At 41.6% G+C, this 22781-nt stretch overlaps 3 protein-coding genes across 7 annotated transcripts; 2 read left to right on the top strand and 1 right to left on the bottom strand.

Annotated features, from left to right (window-relative positions):
* The first annotated feature begins 968 nt into the window (after nt 1-968).
* LOC127595839 (cyclic AMP-responsive element-binding protein 1-like) lies at nt 969-5779 on the top strand. 2 transcript variants are annotated; one of them, XM_052057752.1, is made up of 8 exons: nt 969-1136; nt 2530-2617; nt 2709-2855; nt 2939-3039; nt 4822-4961; nt 5049-5231; nt 5301-5436; nt 5515-5779. In XM_052057752.1, the coding sequence occupies exons 2-8, from the start codon at nt 2537-2539 to the stop codon at nt 5657-5659; spliced, it is 933 nt and encodes a 310-aa protein (XP_051913712.1). In that variant the 5' UTR covers nt 969-1136; nt 2530-2536; the 3' UTR covers nt 5660-5779. The 2 variants fall into 2 exon arrangements, with proteins under 2 accessions (XP_051913712.1, XP_051913711.1); XM_052057751.1 differs by having other exon boundaries at nt 5049-5436.
* A 765-nt stretch (nt 5780-6544) lies between these two features.
* Nucleotides 6545-8608, bottom strand: mettl21a (methyltransferase 21A, HSPA lysine). Its single transcript, XM_052057767.1, has 3 exons — nt 8342-8608; nt 8156-8267; nt 6545-8072 (listed from the first exon to the last, which is right to left on the bottom strand). Exons 1-3 carry the CDS (start codon nt 8486-8488, stop codon nt 7675-7677), a joined length of 657 nt encoding a protein of 218 aa, XP_051913727.1. The 5' UTR covers nt 8489-8608; the 3' UTR covers nt 6545-7674.
* Nucleotides 8609-8976: 368 nt separating this feature from the next.
* LOC127595838 (cyclin-Y-like protein 1) lies at nt 8977-14076 on the top strand. 4 transcript variants are annotated; one of them, XM_052057747.1, is made up of 10 exons: nt 8977-9743; nt 9825-9899; nt 9981-10015; nt 10852-10952; nt 11196-11231; nt 11488-11539; nt 11615-11734; nt 12645-12811; nt 13490-13652; nt 13725-14076. In XM_052057747.1, exons 1-10 carry the CDS (start codon nt 9590-9592, stop codon nt 13839-13841), a joined length of 1020 nt encoding a protein of 339 aa, XP_051913707.1. In that variant the 5' UTR covers nt 8977-9589; the 3' UTR covers nt 13842-14076. The 4 variants fall into 4 exon arrangements, with proteins under 4 accessions (XP_051913707.1, XP_051913706.1, XP_051913709.1 ...); XM_052057746.1 differs by having other exon boundaries at nt 10828-10952; XM_052057749.1 differs by lacking the exon at nt 8977-9743 and adding an exon at nt 11043-11100.
* The last annotated feature ends 8705 nt before the right edge of the window (nt 14077-22781 follow it).

Raw genomic sequence — 22781 nt, 5'->3', positions numbered from 1 at the left:
AAGGAATGTGCTGGAGTAAATAAATTTGACCTGTTTCTGTTAAACCTGAATGGACATTTTTTTAAATGTGGTCAGTAACTACATTAAATGGCAATAAAATAACATCCCATTAGCAGAAGCAAGTGGTGTCCTTTGACATCTGAATGGAATCGAATATGTATTCTAAATATATGGCTGGCTCAACTTACATGAGCCAACATATCCGGCGCTGCCATACAGACTGCTACATGTAGGAATGTCCCCTTCTATGGCTGCTTACGAAGGAGTAAAAGTCAGTAACAGACAAAATTGTTATTTAACAAGAACACAACTGGAAACTCTGTCGAGTGGTAATTGTAGTACTTATAGTCTGGTACCACACGTGGTACACGGGCTCCCTCTAGTGGTTTCCAAAAGAATAAAACTATATAAGGTTCAAGTTTAAAATGTTGTTCTTCAGTCCCTATGTATTTGCATAGAAACTGTTTTCAAACGTCGCTGCCATTTTTACTTAACCTTTATGAGCAATACATTTTGTTTGAACCATTTGGTCCAGTTAAAAAAATAATCCTTTAAGTAGTCTTACGACTTCAACGATGTTGGTTTACAAATTCATTTACTGTAATATACTTTTTAAGGAGGGAAAGAGATGTGATGTGGCCCCGGACATTTGTCACAGGGGCACGGGGTTCATCTACAGCACGGAATACTGTTTGTGGAAAGGGCAACCGGCTGGGATTTCGGGCCATCGCTTTAGGGAAGCTCACACAGGCTGCCCCTATACATTTTGTCATAGTTGGCTTTTTAACATGGGTTAGGGTTTCAAGATAGGATTAAAAAAAGTGTTTACAAGACGCGTGTCGGAACCACGGGTGACGCTGCCGCAAACAAATGCTAGAATGCCAACATCTTTAATAGAAGAGGAAGAAAATTTCGGCCATACTCGCGGGTTCTCGGCTACTCGGCATTCTTCGGCCCTTTCCGGACATCCGCTTGTTCCTTGCCGATTCTCACTGTCGTCGTAGCCCTCGTCCTCCTCTCGGTGTTGTTGTTCTCGGTGACGCGACGGAGGTGTAGCCTGACGCGTTCTCTTACGTGTCGGTCTGAATAAAAGTGGAGCTCCGTAGACCCGGGAGTGACGAAGCGAGTCTGTGTTGGTAAGAGGATACGCATCCGATCTTTGCTAGACAGTTAGATGGCTGCCCGCAACGTTTATTTGCGGGTTGTAGCCGCACAACGCCAACAAAGAAATCATGGCGGCGGCGTTGCAGAGGCTCACTAAAATGAGTCAGTGGCTGCAATGTTCGGAAAAAAATCAGATTTAGATGGACACTGGGTTACATTAAAAAAAAGAAGAGACAAAATTCCTAACGCCGCTGGACTAAGTCACAGAAGCAGTTTGATACATTTTAGCAAATACATTGTTTGAAATAAACACGAAGCAAATAAACTGTGGTACAGTTATAAAATTTTCCCTCGCAAATCCTTATTGGCTGCAACTTGCAGTCGAAATGACATTAAAGCACATTTGATGAATCAACCGAGACGCAGTTTAATCAGAGCACGACCGACTCATAGGAGGAATGCGGAGGAAACTAAACTCTCTTCTTTAAGGCGGAATTAAAGTGTAAACATTCCTATTAGCTTGTTAGCATGCTAACCAAGCAATGTTGGTCACGGTGGCCAGCGACAAGCTACTTGCAGCTTTTCTGCGTAGAACTAAACCAGGCAAGAAATTAGATCAATCAAAACAACGATTGAAGTGCTTGTCCGGCTCACGACGACTGTTTAATTTTTGCGCTTTTTACTTTGATCAAACGTGTTAAGAAAGCCACACCCTCCCTTTCAAAAGGGGTCACCAACCTGTTTCAAACTAAGAGCTCCTTTTTTTTTAGAACTAATTCACGCTAAGAGCTATCAGTTTGATAAAACGCTTCTGTAATACCAAATGTGCTCAAATACCTTTTCATGGCGTTATTGTTACAAATTAATGATTTAACATTTAAGTGAAAACACTGATCATTTTAATGATTTCTCACAGTCATTATAGGGGAAGTCAACAAAAAAAATCGTCTTTGCAATTTGTTCCGTGTGCCCCTCCCCAGTCTTAACATCACATTCTGATTAATATTGCGTTCGTGGAGATAAATACAGGTGCATGTTGCTGCTTAATTCATATTACACGAAAACAGTATTAATCAGAAAATGCCATGTTTCGAATAGTGGGGGCGGATAGGACATGTTTGACTTGACTTGCCCTTTAAGAAACAGATAAATATCCCTGTGCACCACTTTTTTTTCTTTTATAAATCTCTGCTTACACTTTAAAATGATCACATTTACAATATTCCAAAAATCACAATGCCTCCTCAATGGTAAACTATATTAGAACAGGTCCGCGGGCTACTCATGAGATCATCACTACATTAGCGACCCTTTTCTTAGAAGTTGCTGAGGTAAAGCATCTCAGCTGAATGTCAGCTATGCACATTAACACTTTGATTTAATGCTAATGCACAAATATTCAAAGATTTTTCTTTCACTGTGCAGATTTTAAATGACAATGGAAGCCTGTGCCGATACACAGCAAAGTGGTGAAACGGGTGTGAAACAAGAGTCCGAGATTGGCCTGTCCCAGGTAATGTCATCATATCACAACCTATACTTGAAAATGTCTAATCTGCTATTGAGCATAAAGTGTCTCACTGGGTGGTTTGTCCTGGTCGTAGGCCTCCATAGCGTCGAGCCAGGTGTCATCCAGCAGTCCCACAGTGGCCTTGGTGCAGCTGCCCAACGGCCAAACCGTCCAAGTGCACGGGGTGATCCAAGCGGCCCAGCCCTCTGTTATCCAGCCCCCTCAGGTCCAAGCAGTTCAGGTCTGCACGCAATACGGTGCTTATCTCACCGAAACACAATAAACAGTTGAAATGTAAGGAGAATTTGTTGTGTTCCTGCAAAGATTTCAACAGTTGCCGAGAGTGAGGACTCTCAGGAGTCTGTTGACAGTGTCACAGATTCTCAGAAGAGGAGAGAGATCCTGTCCAGAAGACCTTCGTACAGGTGTGATGTTTCTTGTTATTTTTCCAAGAACCTTGCTAACCCTTCTATTTTGTTAACATTTTCGTTAAAAAAATAATTAAAAGTAAAATGCATTTAAACAAAAACTAACTTAAACTACATTTTACGTTTACAAATCGTACTATGTACGACATAATGTACTACGCACATACTATGATTACAGCGAAAATGTCCTTCATTTTCATCTTTGGCAATTCATTTAATACATGATCCTTTGGGGTTGATTTTAAACGTATTTATTTCGCTATTAGCTGGAAAGAGAACGTTCAAGCAGTCATATGGGAGTCATAGTCCTGTAGTCGCAGTAGCCAGGAAAGAAAAAAATCGTCTTCAGGTAATGTCACTCCCCGCTGATGTGTTTTATGTTTGACTTGGCTTCAAGACGGGCTCCACTGATTTTTGCCATACTCATATGCACTGCAAGGTAAGAAGTGCTTTCCTGTTTTTGGTTCACATCTGACAAAAATATCTGCCGTATATAAAAAATAGTGCACTACGCTGTACAACCAGGTTTAGTATTTCTCAACAGGAATTCAAATATACTTCAGAAGCTGATAATTGAGCAAAAAAGACTAACTTTTGAAGTTGTATTCCACACTGCACTTTGAAATTCAGTATCTTTAGACTGTTATATGGGACCTGTATTTGATTTGTGGATCGATGGATATTTTGGGGTTTTTTATTTATAATACACAATACTTAACCATGGTGTTTTTTTGAACGTGCACAATTAATCCATTATTTTTTCCTATTCTTGGTGGCACTAAAACAACAATTAAAAAAACAAACAAAAAAAACAAATTAAAACTACTGTAACTCCATTTTTAAAAAAAAACACAGCTCAAGACACCATCAAAGTGACCTGTATCTGTAATAAAAATTCCAAAACCTTAATACCCTGGTAGGTAGGCATTATTTTAAATAGATATATGTATATTTTCATTATCTATTTATATCTTGTCTAAATATGATCACTGGTGAAGAAGTGAAGTCCACAAAATATCTATTTTTTTCATGAAGGTTGAAGAGACAGATAAAGTCGCAGTTTTGTTTGGATTATTGTTGTAATCTAATTTAATGAATTCTGTTTTCAGCATACGGTACTTGTTTGCTAGAATTTTGTGAAGGTGGTGTAGATAAAGACTCCAAGTCAATTGTTTAGAAAATTGACTAATTGAAGTAGATAAATGAACTCTTTCATATTACTAGGTGGTTCCTTTACCTCCCGGTGGTCGAGTGGTTAGCGCGTCGGCTTCACAGTGCAGAGGTGCAGGGTTCGATTGCAGCTACGGCCTTCCTGTGTGGACTTTGCTTGTTCTTTCCGTGCCTGCACGGGTTTTCTCCGGGGTACTTTGGTTTCCTCCTACGTTCCAAAAACATGCATGTCAGAAGAATTGAACTCTCTAAATTGTCCCAATGGTTTGTTTGTCTCTGTGTGCCCTGCGATTGGCTGGCAACCAGCTCAGGGTGTCCCCCGCCTATTGCCCGAAGAAACCTGGGATAGGCTCCAGCACACCCCGCGACCCTTGTGAGGATGGACGGATCAGAAAAAAAAAGATTCCTTTACCTTTATTTTATCATAAACCTAATTTATAAACCCAAAACACACTAAGTTGATTGTAATACAGAATAAATTATTCCTTGTTTGTTTAAAAATAATTGAGAAGAGCACCTTGAACAAATACTTACCGGTACATATTAAATCTCAATATTGGGGGTCAGGGGAGGAATGTGGCAGTAACATATGTCTGTTTTTCTTTTCAGGAAAATCCTAAACGACTTATCTTCAGACGCTCCAGCAGTTCCTTGCATTGAGGAAGAAAAGTCAGAAGACGACTCTGCCCCGGCCATCACCACCGTCACCATGCCCACACCCATTTACCAAACAAGCAGCGGCCAATACAGTATGTTCATTGTCCACTGCCAGCCTGCAGATGTGGGTTTTGAAGAAATGTTAAGGGCGACGTGTCACAATTATCTCCCCTCTGCAGTCGCCATCACACAGGGAGGGGCCATCCAGTTGGCCAATAATGGGACAGATGGCATTCAGGGCCTGCAAGCACTCACTATGGCCAATGCCGCCACAGGCCAACCAGGTGCCACCATCCTGCAATACGCCCAGACCAGTGATGGTCAGCAGATCCTGTTGCCCAGCAACCAGGTGGTTGTACAAGGTGAGAATAGATGGCAAACAAGGTTCCTCTGGCACTTCTCTTTGTTACCATTTACCTCCAACCCTTCAGCCGCATCGGGAGATGTTCAAGCCTATCAGATCCGCACAACCCCATCCAGTGTCATGGCGACCTCGCCCGCATTAGGTACAGGGACGGGAACAGAGGAAGTCACGCGCAAAAGAGAGGTGCGCCTTATGAAAAACAGGTATGTTGCTGAGAATCCTGCACGACAACAATCTCACAATCTGAGACAGTTTTCAAGACCGTTGGTCCTCTCATTCAGGGAGGCTGCCCGTGAGTGTCGCAGGAAGAAAAAGGAGTATGTTAAGTGTTTGGAGAATCGGGTCGCCGTGCTGGAGAACCAGAACAAAACCCTCATTGAGGAACTTAAAGCCCTCAAAGACTTGTACTGCCATAAATCTGAGTAGGCTCATCATTATTCGGCCGGCGTGGGCCCGCCCATGTACAGAGACTCAGCAAAGAGCCATGCATATGGATGCCACTCTACCTTTTCTAATTGTTTTGCTTTCTTTAAAAAAAAAAACACACACACACACACACACAAAATAGCAAGAAAATTATGTGGCCCAGTAGGCAAAGTTAACTGGCAGTACTAAGTTAGCAGTCTGTTTCCTTGATATCGTCATGGTGGATTTGTCCTGGGAGGGGCGCCCATAAATGAAGTGACCAAAGGAATAGATTCTGTCACTGAGTCTTGAACGGGAGATGGAGCTGCAAGATGGCATTGGCACGAATGATGGAACAGTAACCCCCCAAGCTTCCCGGCGGTGCCTCACTTGGATACCTCACATCATTAACAAACTGTGTGGTTTCATAGTGGTTCGAAGGTGTACCTGAATTTGCATTGTGGATTTCATTTTAGCTGTTCTTCTGATCTCCTTCTGGGGGATCGCCCTCTTTGTTGGCACACTTTGCTTTGCTACGTGAACAAAAATGCTCAGCGTTTGGATTTTAGTGTTTTATGCAGCACAAAACACTAGCGATCTCGAATTTTCCATTTTTTATTTTTTATTGGCATTTTGTCTCTAACCTTATTAATGCAGGGTCATTTTTTTTGTTTTTGGGTTGTTGTAATCTATGGATCTGCACTTTTTTTAAAGACAAACAGGAGTTCCACATGTGTGTTTGCAATAAACATGGTCTTTTTTTAGACCTTGAATAGGAAGAGATGGGGTGGGGGGGAATGTAGAGAATGAATAATTGACACAAGGTGTGTGTGTGTGATCCAAGTAGTATCAAATGATTTTTGTATTGTGGCTTTTATTCAAATTATTTCTGACATTATTTTCTTAAAATAAAAAAACAAAAATAATGAGCCCTGCTTACAGCTTATGCAATAGATACATCATCACAGACAGCCTGTGATGATGTGTTTTAACTTCTCTGTGTTATAAAGAAATTTGAGAACTTCAAATTAGTAAGATGAGGTTGTGTACAATATGCACTTTTCCTTGCTGAAACAATCCAGATCTTCAAGATCTGTCTAAAAAGTCTTAGCCCTGGTGTTCCAAATGTTGTTTCAAATCCAAATGACAAGTTTCCTCCGTTGAAGCCATTCAGTCAAGTACACACTTTCCTGGCCTTCTCTGCACTGCCTTCATGCATGCCTGGAAGGATTTTTCCAGGACCCTCTGCAGCTTTGTTATCACAGCCATCTTGAGTGTCACGCGTCTTGTAAAAAACAGACCTCCTTTGTGAACCTTTGCGCTTGGGAGAGAGGAATAAAATCAGAATGTGTTAAGTTGGGTGCATAGGGAAATTATATCCAACGAAGCAATGTTCTTCTTGGCCAGGAAATTTCCTTTGCTCAGTGCATTATGTGAATGCCGACTGTCAAGAAGAAGAAGCAGCAGCCACCATGAGCTGTTCTTCCACAATTATTACCTCTTCTCACACACAGAATTAAGCACACATTACATGTTCTTTTTGAAAATGTGCTGGTTAATCATCTGGCCTACTTAGAGGGGGAAAACTGGTAATAAATGGTTTGGATTTGAAGCATATATTTTTTGAGACCTTGTATTCAACATTTCAAGCATGATGCCCTGCATCAATGTAAACAGTAATTGTCCACAAAATGTTTGGGATGTCATTTTTGCTTCTTAAAGATCATGTCATCAATTTGATCAAGTGTGTTGCACATCGCATTTGACTGTTGGTCAAATATTCTGGAAAGGGATTGTAAAGTGCACCCAACCCAAAGAAATCTTGATCATGATGGGCTATCTTATTTTCTTTTTAGGTATGGTGTATAATAAGACTTTGTTATATTTCACGTGGCTTTTCGTTTATTTTCTTAATGTCCGCACCAACTTGTAAAATACATTGTTAGAGCTGTTACATTTTGGTAGTAAAAGTGTTTCTGAGAAGCTTGGATTTCCAAACAATACATTTATTTAAATGGGGTGTCTTTAGAAAGAAATCACAAATCCCTCCTGGGCAGTTGTTTCCCAGCTTTGTAAATATGGATGTCCCTATTTTTGTCATAGTAAATCTCCTCGACAGTAAACTGCTCCCTCAACATTGTCAAAAAATTGGTATCTCGTTCATAGCGTATCCTGCATGCCAGTAGCACCACGGTGGCATCCGCACACAAGTGCTGAAGTGTCTGTATCAGTGGCACAAATGTGTCCTCCAGGTAAACGATGTCTGCTCCCAAGACTAGATCAAAGCCTCCAGCTGGGAAGTGGTCAAGTCCCTCGCCCCATGACAGCTCAGAAACCGCCACAGATTCCCAGAGGTCAGAGGGCAGGTTGTATTTCACATTGTTAGAAAGGAAGTCCAGAGCACACCTCCTATCAGTGATGGTCACTTTGGCACCTTAGAAGTCAACAAAGTCACATTCGATTTTTAAGTGTTAAAACTGCAAAGGCATCACCAGTAACACCATCAGTTAAAGTTACCCAGTAGGGCTGCAACGATGCCCACCAATCCAGTGCCCGCCCCCAGCTCAATGGACACCTTCCCCTTGAGATCGACATGGCCCAGCTCCAAGTACATACACAAGACAACAGCCTGCAAACACGTGTCATCGTCAATTCATGCACATTGTTGAAGGGCAATTCTGCTCAATGCTTAAGTTTACCGACCGCGTCCCACACAACCGCTGCCACACCAAGCGTCCTCCAATCCTGAGCTATGACGATTTCATGGCTGGCAAAATGAAAACGCGCCGATGAATTCTGAAGTTTGGAAAGGGCAGGTACCACATTTTCTACATACGGAACCAGAGCCATAACGCAATCGAACCATTTAACGCTCCACTATAAACAACAAACAATTTTCTCTCTTCGCTTCCACATTTTCCACTTCCGCTGAAGGTAAATCATCGCTCCTCTTGCAATGCTACTGCCCTCATCTGGTGACACTAGATTACGGGATACGTTTCTGTATTCACTCACACATTTGTAAAACTAAACTATATGATCACATTTATTCATAAAAATCACGCCCATTGTCGCCTCTCATCAATTTAGAAATCAATACTTGTTTGAATCATACTCACTGCCTTAATTAGCACAAAATTACATTGTGATATTTTCCATTGTCGATCGTTATTGTCTTTGGAAACCAAATTCTTGTCCGATGATAAAACCGAGGAAATGTAGATGAAAATACCTAATACATTAACAGATATTGTACCAATTTACATTGTATATAATACAGCACAATTCAATTCAATTATTTTCACTAAAATCATGAATGCTCTTTATTTTGAAAAAGAATCACCGGGATATGACGTTCGGAAGTGCTCTTGGACAACAGCGGTCTGGTCTCGCAGTATGTACAGAACGTCGGATATTGTTTGAAAAAATATATACTGCACTTATTTGTTGGATTTCACCTAAGTGTAAGTTCTTTTCGATGCATCTACACTACACCGACTCTTAATTAAGGCCGAGTCATCGTAGTATGTAGTGAAGTCGTGGATTGGAATGGGATGCGGAAGCCTTCCGATGAGAAAGCCCTGATTTTGGATTTCGAATCTCTGTTTCGTAAAATGACCGGATACGAATATGTTTTACACGATTAAAGATTTCCCACCCATGTTTGAAGGGATCCAAGAATGCAACCGTGCTTACATTGGTACGCACACGCCCTGAACATGTCAGCTTTTCACGACATGTCTGGTTTGTTTGCATATTTGTCAAACACTCTGAGTCAACATCCTTGTTCTCAGAAACTAAGACACATTTCGTTCAGGAGGATTGCACGCCGGCTTTACATACTTAAACCTACCCTAACTTAAAAGGATAATAGCTGAGGCCTCTTGAATGAAGAAATTGACTTAGATGATGCAGCCCATATTTCTAGTCAGTTGCATGGAAAATTAAGCAATGGGCGGGTCGGTGTCCTGCTGCATCTCTCCAAGAGAGAGTCCCAAGCGTCTCAGGAGAGAGCTGGACCTTGAGGACTGTCCTATCACCGCAGATGTGAGTGAGGAAACTGGGACCTGCCTGCAACACATCAGTGACAGAGAGCTCCCAGATGGTGAGAGGAGAGCACATTCCTTTGCACAGTACAGCAACATTTAGGTAGACATATATTTGGGTAACCCTTCCTCTCTTTTAGAGCTGGCCCAAGAGGGCAACCCATCGGATCACCCTAGAACCACAACCCTGTTCCTTAACAAATCTCAGACAGATGGTGAGCCTTTCTCTGTCACCATCTGTCGTCATTACCCACCTGAAAGTCACCTAAATGTTTTTCTCTCGCCTTTTAATTTAGTGCGAGAAAAAAGGAAAAGCAACAACATAAACAATGTGAGTCTTTCATACAATGGTAATTTTCTCATTCATTCATAGCTCAAATATTGATGTGCATTATAAAATATAGGTAAAAATACAGCGCTGTGCATATTAGTCAACTTGTACAGGTAAATATATCAGATTGTAGCCACAGCTCAACTCTAATTTTTAGTCTCTTTGGCAGTTTAGGGTTGAAAAGCATCCAGTAGTTATAAAATAAACATCATGAACATAGAGACAGAATGCTATTGTCGTCATTTGTGTTCTCCAGTATAGTTCTAGGATAATGCGTGTGTACTCATGTGTAAAGAAATCTTTTTATGACCGTTGTTTCCACTGGTAAATGTGTGTTGCTTTGAAACAACAGCAAAACACCAAAACTTAAAATCCTTCAAGTAAATGCAAGCCATATAAAAATATGTGAAACGGAGATATAGATGTGCCAAATTCACAAGCCTCATTACAATTATCTGCTGAAATCCCTGTGCTCATTTTCCATCAATAGGGTTACAAATGAGGGATTGGACAAATCCCTTAATATTCTGCACTCAATTAATTTTACTAATCTGTTGTGAAACCGATATCTATTATGCAGCAATGTGGAACAGTGGCTGACCTATCATAATGCTCACATCACGGCTACAGGTTCTGGTCAGCATTGGCTCGGGTCTAGAGTATGTTTGTTGACTTTGAATAATCATTTGGGGTGCGTTTGCGTCCTCCCTTTTCTAAAGACATGTATTCCAGATTAATTGAAGATTTAGAAATGGAGGTATCACTGTAAAGCTAAGATCAGCTGGTAACCACATCAGTTTTCTTACTCTTAGGCTAAACATTCACATTTCCACCAGATGTCCCCTGGCCTTCTGATGAGGAAGTACAGCTCCTGCTCTACAATCTTCCTAGATGACAGCACGGTCAGCCACCCCAACCTCAAGGACACCATCAAATGGTACACCAGCTTTGCTTTGCACTCTGGCAAGTATGGGAAATGTACTTTAGCTCCAAGAATCTAGAGTTGAGCGGCAAACTTCTGCATCAGGATTCCCAAAACTGTTGGAACTGTGCTGCATCTCGATTAACTGTCAGGCATACAGCAGGTAGACTTGGTTACAAAAGATATACAGAGATAAATGAATCCGTTCCAAACAGTGACGCACATTTCAAAACTGATATCCTTCATTTTCTGTTTCAGTGTGGCCTTGGCTATTTACTATCACATAAAAAACAGGTAATGGTGCTTAGCTTGTTTATTAGGTGTGGGTCTTAATGGCAGCATCTTTCAGATAGCAGCTTCAATGAATTTACACTTCTCAAAAAAAGTTTGTGACATTGAGCTGTCAGGTGAAATTTCAGAATGGACTTAATATCCAAGATAATCTTTCTGGGTCAACTTAATTTGACATTGTGAAAACCTGTAAATGCACAAAAAATATATATCTCACACAAAGTGTACATTTAATTTCACATTCTCTCCTCCACTGCAGAGATTCCAGTCGCTCGCTGGACATATTTGATGAGCAGAAGCACCCACTGTCGGTGAGATCAAAGCATTTCGATTTTTACTGGCCTGTTTTGGCTCATGACTGACGGATGCCGTTGCTGCCTCCCTAGCGTGAGAAAGTTGCCGATGACTACTCTGCAGTGAACCCCGAGAACAGGCTCATTTACCGCTTCATACGCACGCTGTTCAGCTCTGCACAGCTTACCGCCGAGTGCGCCATTGTGACACTGGTGAGTTCACAACATTGCATGAACCCCTTGACTAAGATAAGTCATGTAAATTTCATTGACATAGTATAGCATCAATTCACGACAGCTGTTTTTTTAAAGCTCTTTAATTATGGTGCAAGACATTTATGACTCTCATCTAGGGCTGCAGCTAATAATTATAATATTTCAATAATCGATTAATCTGTCGATTATTTTCTCGATGAATCATTGAATCAGATAATAAAAACGTTTTAATTTCAGTTTTTAGTCTGTCGCATCAAAAAATTGTCAGAAAAGTTGACAGTCGTTCAAAAGGTTGAAGCAAATGTTTTATTTTGATTCAACACGCAGTTAGTTAATCGGTCTGCTATCCTTGAGGATAACACAGAAATGTGGGAATACTTACTTTTGAGTGCTTGTGTTTTTTCTTTGGCCTTTGGTAAACAACTTACAAACTATTTTATTACCATAACCAGCATTTTTTCAGCCAAAAAATTATATCCATCATTTTATTATCACATTTGACAATAAAGTTGAATCCAATACAATCTCAATCTAATCCAATTGTTCTCTGCCTCCTCTGCAGATTTACTATGACAACAATGCCAATATTCCAACAATGCCAATATTCTAACAATGCCAATATTCCAATAATATCATACAATGTAACATTGCTAATGCTGCACACAAACTGATTGAAGTACATACTAAACAGAACAGGACTAAGTACATTGCCTTGTGGAACACCAGTCCATTCATTTAAGAAACCAGACTTAATTGATCATTATTACTTGAGAGAAGACTTGATGAGATTGATCCATTCTGCGGAAGAATTGCTGTTGGGTGAATAAGATGCTTTCTTTCAGCATGGATGTGTCCCTCCTAAGGATATCTTTAGCTCTGAATGAGGTAAAGGTTGGTTCTCTCACAGGTGTACTTGGAGAGGCTTCTAACTTATGCAGAGATGGACATCTGTCCTTCCAACTGGAAGCGCATTGTTTTAGGTGCCATCCTGCTGGCCTCTAAAGTCTGGGACGACCAGGCAGTATGGAATGTGGACTACTGCCAGATCCTGAAAGACATCACTGTGGAGGACATGTGAGTCTTGCTTGTAACTGATAAGTACTGTTAAGGTGCCATTGAACATTCTGGCATTTTAGATTTGCATTATTGTTTTCATGAAACTCTTCAAACTTAGCTCGACTCTTTGGTCTCTAGTTTTGTATACAATGTGCGTTGGGTGGCAAGTGCCCTCTTCACAGCGTGTGATAGCCCAGGCAAACTTTATATCATCCCCTGTGGAAGTCTGCATGCAGTTCCTTATAAACGTACTTTGTGAGCTTCTGCATGGTCTCCAGCGAGTCAGTTTCTGCTTTCGTCATGCCAAAGACCGTGCACCTCTTGCGCATTGAATTTGAAGGGATTGAGAGGAGCCGCTTCCATTGATCGGAAAGCTCGTTGGCTGTGTTTACTCCCACAACGGGGTAACGCGTTTGTTGGTATTTGCGCCTGGCTGTGGAAAATACCAAAAGAAAGGCACTTCCACCAATGTGTACAGTTAGACCGTGCTTTGCGCTAGTCCTTTGCTGGGCACGAAAATAGAGCCCTAAACCTTTATGAAATTACGTTACGTCAAACATAATATCAGTTTGTTTTATTGTTCTTACATATTCAAACTGTGAATAATTATTGTTTAATGGAACAACCCATGTTTTTAAAGGAAATTTGACCCAAATAATCTGGCACAATCTCTGATAATCCTTTCTGACCTTTCAGGAATGAGATGGAGCGTCACTTCCTTGAGTTGCTCCAGTTCAACATTAACGTCCCGTCCAGCGTCTACGCCAAATACTACTTTGACTTGCGCTCACTCGCTGATGACAATAAGGTTGGCTCCCTTCTGGAGCCGCTCAGCAACAAGCGAGCCCAAAAGTTGGAGGTGAGTAGTCAGAAGCACTTCGCCACATTTCCCTGTTGTGCATTACTGACAAGCTTGCAATGTTTTCTTCAGGCCATCTCCAGGCTGTGTGAGGACCAGTACAAGAACGTGAGCAAATGCTGTTTGCGGAGGTCCGTCAGTGCAGACAACTTTGTTCTTGTCAAGAACACAAAAGCAATATTGTCCTAATTTGAAACCTGCAAGGAAGTGAAGTAATGATGGGCTCCAAACCCATACATTTGAATTGGAGCCTAAATACTTCACAGACTGACATTTCAAAGTGTCTTCACAAATATTTGGATGCTACCCTGTGGTGGTGTTCCTTTCACGGAGACAAAAGTAAATTTTGCTTTGCTTACTATGTAGGCTATTTTGACTGAAATGTAACAGACTTTATTCAACTAAAATAAAATCAAGTGCAGCAGTTGGCTTTATTCATTTATTTATTTTTTGGGGTGTGGTGTCTCCCTCACATCCAAAAAATAATGAAAAGAAAAGCAATACAGGAAGTTGTGAAAAGAGCCCAGTATTGTAAAAGTAACGGCTTTATTTGTGGCCTGTGCCCGAAGTTGGCCAGGAGATATAAGAAAGTCAATTTACTGTACAGTAGAACTACACTGCAAGATACTGTACAAGGAACTGTTTCGAATATTTTTGTAATTTTGCTTTCTATATAAGTTAACCAGAAAAATTTAAGCAGCTGAGCTCACCATTATACGGTATTATCATTACCCATTCTTGGAAAATTGCAATCAACCTTGGTGTATGTTAGTTGCAGTGAGTTTTGAATGTTACTGAATGTATGTGATGCAGGTTCGTACCATACAAAAGTCTTACCACAACTCTGTGTAAACAACCCTTCCATTGCAATCATTTCAACTCATTGAACAAATACAGTTCATTGGATCTGGCAAAAATTTCAAAACCAGTTTATTAGAAAACAGACTTGTGGCCCATGGAGGACCTGAAAGAATGGTGGTGAGCTCATGGGAAAAAAATGGACATTGAGGACTTAATTTACATCAGTGAATTCTGGAATCCCTCCAGAATCTTTTGGCAATTCCACGGTGCAATACAAATTTTATGTCACTCTTATTTTAACTGTTTGTTCTTGGTCAGGGTGTATTTTCTTCTATCCATAGCAGTGGTTCTTAACCTGGATTCAATCGGACCCTAGGGGTTCGGTGAATCGGTCTCAGGGGTTCGACAGAGCCTCTGGTTAAGGTTAAAGTTAAGACACACCCGACTGAACATGTCAATTAGTTATGACACGCCCACTTGGCCATCACTGGTTCATTTTGTGCACAATTAAAATAAACATATATTTATATCTTGAGATTGTATTTACGTTTTTAATAAATGTTTTTTCTTATGTCTTGAATTTGTAATGTATCCACTAATGAAGGTGTCTGTGAATGTGCATACGAACTGGTTGGGTTCTGTACCTTGAACAAGGTTTGAGAACCACTGACCTATTGTATACCATCTTCATATCAAATGGTGAAGTAATACTATGTATTGTAAGGTCCTTTGCTACAATTTAGACCAAGCAAACAGCCATTGCAATGGTAAAGCGACGCGTTTTAGACGTTATTCTCACGACTGTAACATTAGGTGGTAAATATTTGCTGCTGTTGTTGTTGATTATGATTATATATTTTCATTGTAATATTTGTTTTAGCACTCAAGGGAGTATTCCATTTTCACACCGCTATACCTGTATATTTTGCTGCACTGACCAAACGCATTTGACCAGAAGAGTATCTCGCTGTGCTGAACATCTTCAACAAACTTTGTTAGTAGAGCAGCGTGGAGAGAGCAATGCCCGTCCGCCACCCCAACATCTTAAAATGAACATTCATTCATTCATTCATCTTCCGTACCGCTTGATCCTCACTTGGGTCGCGGGGGGCGCTGGAGCCCATCCCAGCCGTCTCCGGGCAGTAGGCGGGGGACACCCTGAATCGGTTGCCAGCCAATCGCAGGGCACACATAGACAAACAACCATCCACGCTCACACTCACGCCTAGGGACAATTTGGAGTGTTCAATCAGCCTGCCATGCATATTTTTGGAATGTGGGAGGAAACCGGAGCACCCGGAGAAAACCCACGCAGGCCCGGGGAGAACATGCAAACTCCACACAGGGAGGCCGGAGCTGGAATCGAACCCTGGTACCTCTGCACTGTGAAGCCGACGCGCTAACCACTGGACTACCGGGCCGCCCCTTAAAATGAACAAAAAAGTTGAAAATTACGGTCCGACTCTGGCTTCTGAGAAGTACGTTAAAGATCAGACTTGACAGTCGTGTAGGCTATCTGGAATCGTTCACTGCAAAATGTTAGCTTCAAAATCGCCAGTTTCGCCACCTGCTGCATCCAACGGATCTTCATTTCATCCGGTACAGCTTTCTTTTTTGCCACACTCGTTCCAGAATTGTATGACGTGTTTACGTCCACGGGGAGGCAGCACCACAACGCCTACAGTAAGTGAGCTCATATCGTCACTCAATGTCCTCCTCTCTGGGCCTGATTGCAGCTTGTTTGTGGGGCTACACCCAGCCAGAAAAAAACTCCGTCAGAATCGGTGTTGCCTCGGTTACACATTTAAGGCTACAAATCCTCTGCTGTAAGCTCTTAAATGTAAATGTGTCTGATTTATTAATCCTCCTTGTAAGCAAACTAATCGGGGCTATGCAAAATTTACAAACTTATGCCTTCTGCAAACAAGGTCAAAGCACTTTCTTCCGTTTCGGGTGACTGACAGAGGTCGATGACCGGAGACTGGAACAAAACACCTGCAGAAATATCCGGCATCTACAATGCCTTCTGTATTATACAAAATATCTTCACAAGCTACCATGTACTGCATGTACCCCTGGCATTTTCATGATGCGGAGTCATACGATAACGTACGCTATGGAATGTGAAATCTGTGTGTGTGTGTGTGTGTTTTGTTATCCCTATAGAACTCACAGTGCCAGTGTGGCTTCATTAATCTCTCAGCATCAAGGGACTTGACTGAACTCATGAAGCTGCCCCAACACCACCTGGGAGAGTCTAAGCATTTACCCTCTGCTCAGGTCACGCTTCACAAAGAAGGTGAGAGTTGTACTGTATACTTGTCAGGCTTCACCGCAGGTGCTATGTTTCGCCCTATCAGTCACACTGAATGGACCGTACATTCATTCAGTGCCAGTGCCACAAAAGTTTAAAAAAATATTAGAAAAATAAATCTAACCAAACAGGTTACCTAACAAACAAGTAACTCGCCAGGTCAGATTCAGCATATCTATGAATTTAGACTGTCATAAATTCAAAACCGCACATTTGAGCAATATGAAACAATGTGTCCCATCCACATTATAAACAGTTTTTTAGGAAATGACTCACAACATGCAAGTACTCAAGTAAATATTCTTCCTTCTCTGTCACTGTGAGTAAAGGTAAATCTGCTAAGTTCCCGCACGTTTTTCAAATATGGCTCTCGAGATTCACTCCAGAAACCTGAGTGGTTTCCCATGCGGAAGATGAACAAGCATAAAATGTCACTGTTGGTTAAATCAGCTCCACAAGTTAGAAACACATTCTGGAAGTTGCAGTGTTCTGATCCATCACCGGGAACCAGCACAGTTCTCGTGGTAGCGTCTTCTTTTAGGCTTGTAAATGAAAGAACACTTTGAAAGATGTTATTTTGTCTCTGACTGTAACCACAGATTTTCTGCCAAATGCCTGCATATACCATTGATATAATGGACCTTTTCATAATGTATATGGAGAGGGGTTGGGTGGCAGAACTGGAGTGACGATCGCTGAACTGAATTGAAAATGTTCACAAGAACTTGTGTTTGCACTGCCAGATGCTCCCCAAAAGGTGGATTTGTTCCAGTGGATGACATAATTCATAACTTACCTGTTGAAATGTCACTTACAGACACCATTGCACCTTCCTTGAAAGCAAGTCACCTCAGTCCGCACATTGAAACTATGATAATAATAATAATAATAATAATAATACATTTTATTTGTGGGCGCCTTTCTAGAAACTCAAGGACACCTTACAACAAGCAGTTAAAATCACGAGTACAATGTTAAAAAACTACATCAAATAAGATAAGAAAAAATACAACAAAATAAATAAATAAAACAATGGCTTTATGGTCTGAGTGAATAGGCTTGTCGAAACAGATGTGTTTTGAGGCGGGATTTGAAATGTGTTAATGAGGCTGTATTACGAAGGTCAGCGGGGAGTGAGTTCCATAGCTGGGGAGCAGAGCGACTGAAGGCTCTATTTCCCATGGTGACGAGGCGAGCAGGGGGGACAGAGAGGAGGACAGAGGAGGAGGAACGAAGAGAGCGGACAGGCGTAGGAATATGGATGAGGTCAGATAGGTATGGAGGGGCTAGGTCATGAATGGATTTGAATGTGAGTAGCAGGATTTTATATTGAATGCGGTGTAAAATGGGAAGCCAGTGGAGATGTTGGAGGACAGGTGTAATATGGTTTATGTATGGCGTGAGTGTGATAATGCGGGCGGCTGAATTTTGGACCAGCTGAAGCTTATGGAGGGTTTTTTGAGGGAGACCAAACAGAAGGGAATTACAGTAATCAAGTCGCGAGGTGACGAGGGTGTGTACAAGTATAGCAGTGGACTGAGGAGTGAGAGAAGAGCGGAGCCGGTGGATGTTTCGAAGATGATAATATGCAGAACGAGTGATGTGGTTGATATGTGAGGTGAAGGAGAGGGTGCTATCAAGGATGACACCCAGACTCTTGACCTGAGGGGAGGGGGAGATGGAAGAGCTTTCGAAGGGAATGGAGAAGTTGTTTATTTTGTTTAGATTGGATTTAGTGCCTATAAGGAGGAATTCAGTTTTATTGCTATTCAGTTTGAGGAAATTTGAGGTGAACCAAGATTTTAATTCCTGCAGGCAGTTGGTTAGGGAGGATGGTGGAAGTACGGTATTAGGTTTGGTAGAGATGTAGAGCTGGGTGTCATCCGCGTAGCAATGAAAATGAATGTGATGTTTCCTGAAGATATTACCCACGGGAAGAAGATAGATTAGAAATAGCAATGGGCCAAGGACAGAACCCTGAGGAACACCTGAAGTGAGGGGAAAGGGGTGAGATCTAAAACGTTTGAGCTGGATAAACTGGGTGCGGTCAGAAAGATAGGAGCGGAACCAGGAGAGGGGGATGCTGGTGATGCCAATGGAGGAGAGTCTGTCGAGGAGGATGGAGTGAGAGATGGTGTCAAAGGCTGCACTGAGGTCAAGCAGGAGGAGGATGGCGAGTGAACCGGAGTCAGCAGAGAGAAGAAGGTCATTGCATATTTTGAGGAGGGCAGTTTCAGTACTATGGAGGGGACGGAAGCCAGATTGAAATTGTTCGTATAGCTTATTGGAGGAAAGATGGGTGCAGAGAGTAAGGTTATAAATCATCATTCATGCCATTTACCGGTACTCAGTTTTCTCAATCATTCCGCCCTTGTGACCTGCCATGCAAAGTTGTGGTTTGTTCACATATGACAATGCTTGAGGTCTTACCACCTGGAAGTATGCATGTCATCATGGTGAAAAGTGCTATAATGAACTTCACAAACAGATTCCTTACATTACAAAAAAAAAAAAGAAAGTATGTCCCTCCCGATGAATTGAATTGTTTTTGTATTATGCTGCAGAGCATACAAAAGTATGACGCATCCGCCTCAGTGTCATCTGCAGGAGTGAAGTGAGGATGTTAACGGTGCGCGTCGGATGCAAGCTTTCACATTATAGCATCTATATTGGCTTCGCTGCACCGCCGCTCTTCCTGCTGAGCTGGCACAAAAATGGCTGCTGACTGCCGCTGGTTCTGTTTGTCTTCTAATGAACGCTGATTTAAATTTTGCCAGGCAGCCCTGGCAGTGGAGCAAAGTATTTCAAGGGAACCAGATGTTCAGCAGACACCAACAGTAAGCTTAAAGAGCGCCTGTGTACCCTTTGACCTTAGCAGGGAGGCTGCTGTGGCATTAAATCAGCGTGTATGCAAGTTGGGTTGGTAGTCTTCACTACACCTATTTGCATATTTTTTTTGTACTGTATGTAAATGAGGCTGTTTACATACAGTACAAAGTAGATAGGCTGCAACTGGAATCATCCCGGTCCCATTAACCCAGTGGTGGGCAAACGTTTTGGCTCAGGGGCCACATTGACTTTTAAAATTTGATAGATGGGCCGGGTCAGCACAAGATAGATTTATTAACATATAAGAACTTATTAAACATAAACAGAACAAAAGCATTAAAGTATCAACATACTTTTTAATGGCGAGCAGTCTGGTTGGAATCGTGTTGTCGCAATTCTCAGAACAGATCTGAGGTGTTCATCACGCATCTGAGATCTGTGGGGTGCTTTGTTACTGTTCATCACACTAAAAGTCTGTTCACACACATATGTCGAGCCAAACAACACCAGCATTCTCCGTGCCATAGTCTAGATCAGGCATGTCCAAAGTCCGGCCCGGGGGCCAAATCCGGCCCGCGGTCGAATTTCATCCGGCCCTCGGCCCCTGTCATAAAATCAGTGCCGTCTGGCCCGCAGGTTGGGCGCAGTGGAACACGTGTTGCATTGACTGAGGTCTCGTAGACTGGTGAGTGATGTTTTATAGAGTACTGCTTCCCTCTAGTGGCTAAATGAGTAATAGCATTCACTAAATGAGTAATAGCATTTAGACACTAGAAGGCAGTAGCACTCTACGAGACATCACTCATGAGTTAACAAGACATCACTCCGTGTTTATATTGACTGATATGTCATATTTCAAATGATCCTTGCAGTTGTGGATATGTGTATTGCTTGTTCATTTCCCTGTTGTTCGAGTCAAAGGTTTTGTGACTATTGAAAAGTCATGGTGATACATTTTATGTTTCAAATCAATCAATTTGCACTCAGGAGACTTCTGTTTAAGAAAAAGTCAAGTGAATAAGCAGTTGCATGTGATATACCTGTTTCAAATGAACCAAAAGAAATTCTTAAGATTGTTGAAATTAAAATAAAAATGGAAATGTGAAACAGACTGGCTTACTAAAATTTGTTGAACAATATTGTTGTTCAATGTAAAGAACGTCAGCCAAGGTCGGCCCCCCGACATTTTACCACATAAAATCTGGCCCCCTTGGCAAAAAGTTTGGACACCCCTGGTCTAGATGTTTGGAAATTTGGCTGCACTTAACGTAGCATACAACTCATTCAGTTATCAGGAAGGGGAACTTGTCCTTTAACATCATGTCACATTGGAGATCTATCAGTTTCAACTGCAACTCCTGTGGCACTGTCCGGGTCTTGTGAGAAGGGACATGACACCAGCTGAAGTGCCCTGTCAATTTTTCCAAAATCACAAAAGCGACGGCAGAATTCCTCATGCAGGTCATTCAGTGATTTTCTGTGTTTTTTCACATGTTGTGGGGTCTCCTTTAACGTAGCCAGTGTGGGGAAATGAGCAAATGACTTGGCTGACATTTGCTTTGAAAATAAAATCAGCTTGCTTTTGAAGGCTTTGACGTTTGCTTGCATTTCATGTACAAACTGTTTTTTCCCTTGGAGCTTCATATTCAGTTCGTTCATATGTGTCAGTATGTCCACAGTAAAAGCAAAATCACAAAGCCAATTCAGCTCAGGAAACTTGTCACTGTTCTCAAATTGCTCTAAAAATGAAATAATCTCCCGTTTGAGCTTGCACACACGTTGACATACTTTCCACAACTTAACCAGCGGATATTAGAATGGTACAATAAGTCCGTGCGATCAGCGTCGGCTTCTTCAAGGAATTGAATAAATTGACGATGGTGAAGTCCCCTCGCTCGAATAAAATTGACAAGTTTCACAACTGGCTTCACTATGTTGTCAAACTGCAGCACGGATTTACACAGTGCTTCGTGGTGAATTATGCAGTGTAGGAAAATTACCTCCTGCTCAGGGTTGTCCTCTTTCACCCTGTCCTTAACTCTCTTCAGCATCCCGATATTTTTTCCTGTCAGATTCGGTGATTCATCTGTGGTAACGTTGGTGAGCGTTCTCCAAGGTAATCAGTTCTTATCGTTCATATTAAAAGTGTTCATTTGTTTAACACAGAAAAATCCTGTCTGAAAAAAAAAGAAGACATTTCCACATTTTCTCACTGACACCTTATTTTTATAATACTGGTAAGAGTACAATCTTTTTTACTGGAAGCAGATGGAGCTTCCAATTCTTATTATTCCCCATATACCACACGGGGGTTGACTGGTTAGCACATCCACCTCACATTGCAGATGTACAGGGGTCAATTCTGCCTTCCTGTGTGGAGTTTGCATGTTCTCCCTGTGTCTGTGTAGGTTTTCTCCTGGTCCTCTGGTTTCCTCCCACATTCAAAAACATGCATGGCAGGCTGATTGAGCACTCGAAATTGTCCATAGTTGTCACTGTGAGTGTGAATGTTTGTCTATGTGTGCCCCTGCGATTGGCTGACCAGCAGTTCAGGGTGTCCCCCAACTACTGCCCGAAGACAGCTGGGATAGGCAACAGCAGGACCACAACTCTCATGAGAATAAGCAGAACAGCAAATGGATGGATGGGGCATTCTCCATAGTCAGCTGAGGCTCGATCACGGCCTCTTGGAATCCAAATGACATCATTCATTTGGTACATTGGAGTACCAATGATATAATCTGGTTCAAAATGCAGTATAAAACAATTACATTTTGAGAATGAAAGAGAGGGGGTGAAGGGTACATAAAAGAGCAAAGTAAGATAAGATAAGAAACCCTTTATCAGTCCCGCAATAGAGAAATTCCCAATTCACAGCAGCAAAGTTATGAAAGGAAGAAGTAGGAGAACAAAATATAGCAGCTGATGGAAAAGGCAGCCACTCTCGGACTGTAGTTTTCATGTGTCTCGATCTACCAAAAGTTTCTTTATAGAGCCAGAATCAGTGTAGTGATGTATATAAAGAATTTAAATAAGAAATAACACTGTCAGACAACACACACACACACACACACACACTCTTTTGTGGAGTTTCATTACATATGCATTAACACAGTTACATTGGTTTTAGAAAGTGTCGTAAGATGAACATAAATGGCCAGCCTCGAGCCCAGAGGATTGCACTT

This window comes from Hippocampus zosterae, chromosome 2, assembly GCF_025434085.1.
Source record: "Hippocampus zosterae strain Florida chromosome 2, ASM2543408v3, whole genome shotgun sequence".
NCBI classification, from domain to species: domain Eukaryota; kingdom Metazoa; phylum Chordata; class Actinopteri; order Syngnathiformes; family Syngnathidae; genus Hippocampus; species Hippocampus zosterae.
This window is presented reverse-complemented; position numbering and strand designations above follow the sequence as displayed.

Excerpts from the sequence above, each read along its gene's own strand:
- mettl21a (XM_052057767.1), bottom strand. The coding sequence starts at position 8,488 with ATGGCTCTGGTTCCGTATGTAGAAAATGTGGTACCTGCCCTTTCCAAA. Across the intron at positions 8,268-8,341 it reads CAGCGGTTGTGTGGGACGCG|GCTGTTGTCTTGTGTATGTA; the intron begins GTCGGTAAACTT and ends ACGTGTTTGCAG. Across the intron at positions 8,073-8,155 it reads CATCGTTGCAGCCCTACTGG|GTGCCAAAGTGACCATCACT; the intron begins GTAACTTTAACT and ends TTGACTTCTAAG.
- LOC127595838 (XM_052057746.1), top strand. The coding sequence starts at position 9,590 with ATGGGCGGGTCGGTGTCCTGCTGCATCTCTCCAAGAGAGAGTCCCAAG. Across the intron at positions 9,900-9,980 it reads TAACAAATCTCAGACAGATG|TGCGAGAAAAAAGGAAAAGC; the intron begins GTGAGCCTTTCT and ends CTTTTAATTTAG. Across the intron at positions 11,232-11,487 it reads TACTATCACATAAAAAACAG|AGATTCCAGTCGCTCGCTGG; the intron begins GTAATGGTGCTT and ends CCTCCACTGCAG.
- LOC127595839 (XM_052057751.1), top strand. The coding sequence starts at position 2,537 with ATGACAATGGAAGCCTGTGCCGATACACAGCAAAGTGGTGAAACGGGT. Across the intron at positions 2,618-2,708 it reads CCGAGATTGGCCTGTCCCAG|GCCTCCATAGCGTCGAGCCA; the intron begins GTAATGTCATCA and ends TCCTGGTCGTAG. Across the intron at positions 3,040-4,821 it reads TCCAGAAGACCTTCGTACAG|GAAAATCCTAAACGACTTAT; the intron begins GTGTGATGTTTC and ends TTTTCTTTTCAG.